At 34.9% G+C, this 9,115-nt stretch overlaps 1 protein-coding gene and 1 long non-coding RNA gene across 2 annotated transcripts; both read right to left on the bottom strand.

Moving 5' to 3' along the window:
* Positions 1-2,758: 2,758 nt before the first annotated feature.
* LOC113506842 lies at positions 2,759-3,499 on the bottom strand. The gene is made up of 2 exons (XR_003401758.1): positions 3,346-3,499; positions 2,759-2,955 (listed from the first exon to the last, which is right to left on the bottom strand). It is a non-coding gene; the product is annotated as an uncharacterized LOC113506842 (long non-coding RNA).
* A 633-nt stretch (positions 3,500-4,132) lies between these two features.
* LOC113506841 lies at positions 4,133-7,381 on the bottom strand. Its single transcript, XM_026889681.1, has 5 exons — positions 6,921-7,381; positions 6,637-6,834; positions 6,125-6,235; positions 4,636-4,737; positions 4,133-4,267 (listed from the first exon to the last, which is right to left on the bottom strand). Exons 1-5 carry the CDS (start codon positions 7,344-7,346, stop codon positions 4,133-4,135), a joined length of 972 nt encoding a protein of 323 aa, XP_026745482.1. The 5' UTR covers positions 7,347-7,381.
* Positions 7,382-9,115: the final 1,734 nt, after the last annotated feature.

Below are 9,115 nucleotides of genomic sequence, written 5' to 3'. Positions count from 1 at the left end.
AGTGTTTCGAAAGAAGCAAAATACATGGAAGCTTTGATAGTGAATTTATGATAGTGTATCTAGGCATAATATGTACTAGCTGACCCAGCAAACGTTGTTTGGCCGAATATCTGAGGGCACGGCAGTGCCCCTGCCAAGTCTCGAGCAAAACGGGCACGGCCGTACCATCTTTTCTCGAAGCGATTCGCGGCTGTTTCGCCCCCCCTGTATCTTCGACGTGGACAAAGCTAGGAGTTTAGCTTTTCGGGGAATAATAGTAGGCATTAGAACAAGCTTAAGTTCGAAATTACATGCCAATTGAATTAATGGTTTAGGAGTTACGGTCGATCAAAGTTACACCATTTTGTCACTCACTGACTCACTGACAGATCATCAAAAATCTAAGGTACTTCTAGCAGACTTAGAAACTTCAAATTTTGCACCAAGATAGGTCCTTAGCCACATATAAAGGAAAAATTATAAAAACATTAAAAAATAATATGCCATAGAAAACAATTTTATATTTGCGGTTTGGCAAGAACATTATGTATGGATTTTGACTGCATTGTTAACTTTGTTCGTTGTTTAAGTACCTATTCAATTGGATGAATACATACATAGAATAGAAAAGAATAATATAAATGTAATACACAGACTATCATTAATACAAATTAATACATAAAATTCATAATTCATTAAATTAATAAAGCTAAAACTCCATTGTATTGCGATAAATATTGTATGCGCGCTCGATAGATGGCGTTGTACGTGTCTGAATCGCGCTATGGTTTCGTTACAAAGCGCAGTCTAAGTAGTACTTCAGAATAATTCGATAATTTTCATTTGATAGCGCCACCTGTCTATGAAAAACCATTTCGAAACTAAAAAATATTGTAGTGATAATTGATATTCGGAGAACTTTACGTGTTATTTAGTTTAGTTTAGCTATAGTTTGTAAGTTAGTAGATATATATATGCATATATATATAAGTTTAAGCTTGTTTACATTAGAAGTAACGAAGTCTCAGAGAAGAAACAAAAGAGATAGAGATAGAGAATGGGTTCTAAGCAAAGCAGTAGCTGAAGTCCTAGAAATTATGACACCTAAAAAAAAAGAAAGAAATACACTTACAAAAAATAAATGAGATCCCACCAAAAACATTAAATGTAAAAAATGCCAAGTCTCTCGATGCAGTCTTTCCATCGTAAAAAGTTTTGAGATCTCATAGAAGCCAAGTCCTATTCAAAATATTTTGTAGTTATAAATCAACATTTAGTAATTGTATCAATAGTTTTCTTTATATTATAATTATAGTGACTTGGCAATGAGCACAAATTAAAAGCTGCTTGATGCCTGGAATTATGTGCAAATGTTACTGACGAGACCAGTGATCAGATTATTTGTTATGTGTGAATCATGATGGTCACTACTGACTACATGCTCCAATACAATAATTAAGAATACCTTACGGGCCATCGCTTTATGAAAGTAAATGAATCGAGAGTACACTAAGACTGACTGCCGTTGCCGAAATTCGGTTGGGACGACACGGATAAACCAAAAGAAAATTAATTTTGTGATATTAATGTTTACGCATGCGGTGTGTGTAACTTTCAACTCCTACAAATATGCCGTTTTATTTGTTTCTTCTTGTGCTCATTGCCAAGTCACTATAATTATAATATAAAGAAAACTATTGATACAATTACTAAATGTTGATTTATAACTACAAAATATTTTGAATAGGACTTGGCTTCTATGAGATCTCAAAACTTTTTACGATGGAAAGACTGCATCGAGAGACTTGGCATTTTTTTACATTTAATGTTTTTGGTGGGATGTTTTTTTCCTAGTTGTATGTATTTTTAATGCCACAAAAAAATCAAAACAAAAAATTTCGACCAAAAAATAAAAAAAATAACTTTTAGTGTGATCAACCCTTATCACTTAAGGGTATGAAAAATAGATGTTGTTCTATTCTCAGACCTACCCAATATGGATAAAAAATTTCATAAAAATCGGTCGAACCGTTTCGGAGGAGTGCGGTAACTAACATCGTGACACGGGAATTTTATATATTAGAAGAAAGATAAGGAAACTGCACACGTTAAGTTCGAAATAGGACTTGATAGTTTAAACACCTAGTCGTTTTAAATAGCTTTGTGCTATTAACATTTTTTGTGTACCTACTGTGCTGCTTGCTTAATCCATCACCCTTCCTGGCACATCAGAACCCATAAACGTTACTACCATCTGGGTCAGTCTACGAAAGTGATAATATAGTATCTGTGTTTTTGATGAGTCTTCCGTTCTACCTCAATGTCGGCTTTATTAGGTTTCTTACTTTAAAGCTTAAAGCTTTACATAAGGCTTAATACAGAGCTGACCGAGGTTGCGAATACCTCGTGGGCTTGGATGAGACATCATCAAATGACTACTCCCGCTTTGGGTTGAGAGGATGGAAGGGTCAGACATTTACTGACTAAAACCTTTTTCGTGTGTTGTGTTTCTTTTGCCCTTTGTTCACAAAACACAAAATTGGTTGAATTTGACGGATTTGACCCCTCTATTACATCAGCATTCTATGTTCTATGTTATAAATTGTACTCCTGGAGAATATGATCTATGATTAAACATGACTTTGAATCCTAACTTCTTATGAATATTATTAAACTTTTAACTAAAGTCTTTATGAATATTTTGCCTCAAGTTCTTAATTCTTATAAACAAAACTAAACTTACGACCGCAGAGCATCTAATTAAATAAAACAATCCGAATAAGTTCATAAAATTGTTTATTTAGCTCGGGGTTGGTAGACAATGGTTGTGGCGGGATAGTGTCCTGTTACAAACACGCTGGAGGTAATGGTACGAATAGTTAACAACACTTTATCGGTATGCGGTAAGCACGTCACAACGGCCATGGATTTGGTCGGGCTGAGGATTTTTTGTACTGCCCGCCCATCTACCAGTAACTGAAAAAGAAGGAACAAAAATGAACTTTGTCGTTAGATGTTTTATTTTTCTAAACTTTTTCTTGTGCTATCTAGTAGATTTCAGACAGAGTTTGCAATGAAAGCGCAATAAAAGAGTTAAAACATTAGAAACCTCAAAAATTACTTATGGAGTAAGAGCCCGTGGACCCCAGACTGTTTTATTACCGTTTATCTTCCAAAGCCACCATGTCCCAAACTCCATAATTAACCATTGTTCTTACCTATGTTGGGAGCATCCGCTGACAAACTTTCAGCTTTTATAAAATAACGTAGGTCTAGGGTCCACGGACTCTTAGATCACTATCTGTGTCTCCACTATATTATAAAATTGAGAATCGTCCAGCCAAATACTTTTAAGTAGTAACAAACCTCATATCCATGAACCTTGTCGAGTTTCCGCGGCACATTCCACTTAACAAGCACTGTGTGGTCAGACACCTTGCGTACACCGAGGAAACCCACTTTTAGGGCATCGCAACTGCATTTCGAAGTCTGATGAAATAGTAAAAAAAAATATAGATCTGATAATTTTAATAGTAATCCGATAGGGAGATAATAGTAATCTGCCAGCCATAGTGGTGTAATCGGAAGCTTTGATGAATAGTTATTTCAGTAAAAAGGTTTTTGTTACACTTTCAGTATGTGTTAGGTACTTGTAAGTAAAACCTTTTTAGGTACGGAGGTATACGAGATATAAGTAAAAGTTAACCCACCACGACAGTCTAGTTTAAATTTAATTTGTTTTTTTTTCCCGGATTATATAAGTCCGTGGCTAAGCTGTAACTGCATGGGTGGAACTATAACAGGTTAAGCTACGCTTGACGCGGTTGGTCCGTAGATGGGTAACCATCTTTGTCATAACGAGTTCCTCCGTGTTTTGGAAGGCTCGTTAAATTGTGGGTCCCGGCTGCTATTCATACATATTTGACAGTCGTTACAGCTAATCAGAAGCTTGAAAGTCTGAAAAGCAGTCTAACCAAGGGGTATCGTGTTGGCCAGGTCAGTTACCTGGGCAACACGATACACGATACAACACGGTTGAGGAGGTCAGATAAGCAGTCGCTCCTTGTTAAATACTGGTACTTAGCTGAATCCGGTTAGACGTTGCGAAAGGCGATGAGTTTAAATTTAAATTCAATATTCTGTAAGTTACTACTTACAATGATTTGGGACTATTAACATTTTTTTCAATATTATCAATAGTCTTCTTAGGTTCTTCTGTTCCTTCCTCAAGCGGTCTCATCACGGAGAGGTGATGCAAGTCCTTTATTAAAGATTCTACGGCTTCTCTCTAAAATGTTTTAAAGCACAGATAGCAGCAAATATGGAATAAAAATATAAAACACCATTGTGAGACTAGAATTACAGAGTCGGAAAAGAGGCTGTCAGACAATAATGGGAGGGACGGGTCACATCAACCGCATGGACAATGATCGTAGGCAACGGTTATCACACAATGAAGGCCAACAGCCGGCAGCCATAGGCGGCCTAGGAAGTGATGACGAGATGATTTCAGCGCATACCGCGTGGTCTAGTAGTGGGGGAGGCCTCCTTACTTCTCAGATAACAAAATTTCTGATTATCAGTTTTGAAGAAGTACGTTATTATTTACAAGTAATATGTTATTTCTATGAACTTATCGCAAGCTTAATGAAATACCGTGAAACTGCACCATGCTTCTTTGTCTACGCTTTTCACATCTCTACGAATTTGCTGGAAGGATTCTTCAGATGTTTCTTTTAACTCCAATTCCAATTTATTCTGAAAATAACCTTATTGTCTATTGAAAAAAAAACTACCATCGTGAAGGAATTATTCACCTATGTGGTATTTCTATTCCATATTATTTTTTGTGGTTTTTCAATATTGGTCAAGGCCCAGGATGTCCTAAGCATCAACGCCAAACCGACACAGATAAAAGGCTCGGTCGTAACAGTTTATCAGACAAAATATTTAGAAAAACGGTTAAAACGAAAGTACTCACCTTCTTCTTAGGACACTTGACCTAAAAAGTTTCGTGTTTTTTTTTTATTTTAACTACCTGGCCTATTACCCGTTATCGGCTTTGCGATGGCTACTGAGACACATTACAGCGTTTAAAAATGATATTTTTGTAACTGGAATAAATTATTATTTCATTTATAATATAATTTTTATGATGAATGAAACCAGCCTATAAATTTCCCACTACCGGACGCAGCATTTTAATAGGTAGATTGACGCAGTTCACTGTGGAATGGCGATTAAAGATAGCAAATTTGGAACCTAGGTTTCCTTACAAAGTTTTTATTCACTGTTTGATAGTAGTGTCTTAGAACGAGCACTTGCCTGCGTTGGGCACGCATCTGCAAGCCCGTGCATACTAATACTCACATGAAACCAAAAAACCACCACATGTTTTTATAATATATTAGCTGTGCCCCGCGATTTTCACAGGCTTGAATACGTAGGTCTCATGCCCGGAACCTTTATATTATCAGGGGTATGGGGGTTTATATTGTCCAGAAAATCACTATCTTAACAAAAGTCAGGATTACTTAATAAATTAAATTTTAAAATTTCTAATTATGCGCTCAATTTTTAAATTTTTCTTTCTTAAGAACCTTTTCTTAACATTAACAAACACAATAAAAATAAGAATTATCGAAATTGGTCCAGCCGTCCACTCGTGATGCCGTGACCAAGGGAAATAGGGATTCATTTTCATATATATAGTTTTTCTTATATTGTAAAATATTTTATCACAAAACAAAACATTGCTTAGAAGGGGGAGGGGGCGGTGCTTTACATAAATTTGGCCCAGTTTTATGTACGTTATATCTACAAGTCTTCACAATTTCCATAGAAAGTTAAAAACTGTTAGCTACCGGCGTGTAAGGCGAAAACCGTTTTTAGCCAGTTCCTCGAGCCTTTTATTTACATAGTAGAAGAGTTGCTCCTCTGCTAACACTTCTGAGCCGTTTCGTATAATCCTGACTAAAACGACCTGCTTTCTTTGATGCTTGCTTAAAATCTTAATAGTGTCGTTAAATCTGTTGTAGTAAGATTAGTTATATTGGAAATTGTGCTAGACGTCACTCGTGAAACCTACAGTTTGTAATTTGTGACAGTGTAATAATTAATATTCAAGTTCGTTATCGAAGCTTACCTTTGGTCTCTTTTTTAAAGATTCTTTAGCATCGTGTCCTCCTGTGGAAACTGGTTGTGGTTGCAATATTGGCATGTCCAATAGCTTTTTCACTTCATCTTGCAGTTTCACCTAAAATGTTAGTAAGACGATAACGTATATACTGATTGTTAGATATAATTTAATGGAATGTTAGATAATTTTGTGAAATGTGAGATAATATTCTGAATTAAAGCTTTCGTTTCGATTGATTTGAACCACACAAACTGGAAAGTCTAAGTGCATGTAATGATAAATGCCCCTAAAACATCAGGTAAAACCTGTAGTTTTCTTGTTTAAAAAAAAATACAATTAAAATTAAACGTTCCTTAACACTATCAGATAAACAAAACTATACAAAAAAGCGTTGAATCAATTATTAAAATTGACACCTTTGAAAAGTAACATGTAGCTATAATACATATATTGCACTTTCAAATTTTAAGCTTATCGTGTTAATAAACGTTTCACGTTGAATGTACGATATAACTTACTAAAGCTTTATTTTCGTGAGCAACCGATTTTTTTTTTGGAGTAATTGTAGAGCTCGTTTGTAACGATATAGACTGGACCGCTTGTCGTATTTGGAGCTCCAATGACGGAAAGATACAGACGCCCTTGTTCTTGGTATTTGGTTTGTTGTTGAAATAATTCTTCTTCAGTATTGGCCAAGGTTTTGCTTCCACAAATTTCTAAATAGATAAACAGGTCAGTTTTAAATTATTTTAAATTTAATCTTGCATTGATTGTCATTAATGAACCTTAAAAATTTACTCACTTGAGCCATTGAAGAACTTCCCGATTCATTAAGAGACAAAAAGTCCCTTTCAAGTCCATAGGTATCAGTTGAAGCTGACACTGAAACCTCTTCACTTCCAAACACAGAATTAAGCTTTCTCAGAATTACGTTTTCTCTACATTGTCTCTGACATTCGTATTCACATGAGTCACTGGATTCTTTGTCAGAATAATTGTTAAATGGTATAGAATCGTTTTTATAATTATTTGAATTGTTATTGAATTCCACAGCAGACGTTCCCTCGGTTACACAATATTTGACAATTGTGTTAGGAGGTGTACTCAGATTAGAATTATTTAAACTGATCCGTTTTGAAATAATAATAGTTCGTTTTAAGAGTTTGCTATACTTTCTGTAATTTTTGCTATTGATTCGGTCTTTCTTCTTAATACGCTGACAATCCATTGATGAACTTCTGATATTATGTATTGAACCTTTATCTTTGGTATAGCTTCTACTGAGTTATTAGTATACACTGAATCATTACTGTTATTGTCAGTTTCTTTTATTGATGCTTCATGTTTACACAATTCCTCTTGTTTGACAGGGAAATTTTCATTTGGAGTGCTTAATTTATTTGCAAGGTCACATTCTCTTTCAGATAGGTTGCATGTTTCATAATCAGAAGAAGTGATTAGTTCAGTTCGTCCCATTTTTTCCGAGATCGTGTTAAAATTATTTTCACACTCTGCAAATGTGTTTTCAGGTTTTATACTTTCCTGCAAAATAGATGTGGATGTTAATACTTCTGTTACAGATAGTGCTTCCAGCGGTATTTCTTGTAGTTCATGTTCAAATTTAATAAAACTTTCCTCTTTAATAATATTTTTTTGCCTTTCATGTTCTTCTAAGTCCTGGTTGGAAACTGAAACTTGAGGGATTTTTAGCTTATCGGTTATGCTTTCAAATTCTTTATTAGCTTTTTCATACATTTCCAGTAACTGTTTCAACTGTGCAGAATATTCTTTTGCTTCTTTTAGAGATTTTCGGACTCTTGTGTACATTTCATCACTATTTAACGTATCGACATCGCCAAATAAGATGGCTTGTGATAGGGGTTTCGAGAATTCCCAAGTACAATATTTTTCATTTTCTATTTGAAATATGTTATTGACTGGTTTTTGTTCAGATGGATTACACTGTAATATTTTACAACCCGCACGAACATCATTAATTTTTTGCAGAATGTGAAAACATTTCCTAGTTTCTGTTTTAGTTTCACATCCGGTAACAGTAATAGAAGACGTAGTTTCTTCAATACATCCTGAGCAATTGTAATGACTGACCTCTGACTTTTGTATGTTCTCAAAAGTACCGGGCCTAATGCTTTTCTGTATTTCAAATTTACAATTAAGACAACTGGTACTTTCTACAACATCTGTATCCCATGGAAGGTATGCGTAATGGTTACAATCTATACAATTTGAAACATCGTGGTTTTGATTATTTGATTCGGTACGTTTAACTGTTGCCTTTGTACAATCGCACGAATTCATTGAATTACTTCCATGACTTTGAAAAAGATTACTCTCGTAATCCATTCCTGACATCAATTCATTAGACGTACTATCCGCTTGATATTGAACGCTACTTTTTTTAGGGACAATATTGAATTTTTCAATAGTCATAGTCTTATCCATGTTTAATTTCATGACATCTTTTAAACACGTTTCTACTGTCGATCTGGGAAACTGTATTAAATATTCAGGACGATCATGTCCTGAACTGTTACAAGAACTTTCCCAAGACTTATTTTTATTTAGCGAAAAAGGTGCTACACCGCCATAGCCTATATGACACGATGCTTTAGACGATGTTTCAAATGACGAATAACCTGAGAGTGCGCTCGCAGATATTGTAATATCTGTATTCATAGGCAAATATTTTTCTTGGTTCTTTTCTTGGCAGTGCAGGCAGGCGTCGAAGTTTAAAGTTTCACATTTATTTGAATGTATTGGTAAGCGTTGCTTTTTACACATTTGATTAATAATTTTAGATCTGTGGGTTGACGGAGTCAAAAGTTCACCTTTCTTATTGGGGTACATAATTGCATTTGAGTGGCTTTTGCCTCCATAATTCTCTTCATGTATGGATTTACAAAATTGATAATTTTCCTCTTTTTCTCTTATTTTTTTAATTTCATTATGTGTACATTGGCATTTACTGCATTGAGA

This window comes from Trichoplusia ni (assembly GCF_003590095.1).
Source record: "Trichoplusia ni isolate ovarian cell line Hi5 chromosome 27 unlocalized genomic scaffold, tn1 tig00003734_group26, whole genome shotgun sequence".
NCBI classification, from domain to species: domain Eukaryota; kingdom Metazoa; phylum Arthropoda; class Insecta; order Lepidoptera; family Noctuidae; genus Trichoplusia; species Trichoplusia ni.
The sequence above is the reverse complement of the archived record's forward strand: the minus strand, read 5'-3'. Positions and strand labels throughout refer to the sequence as shown.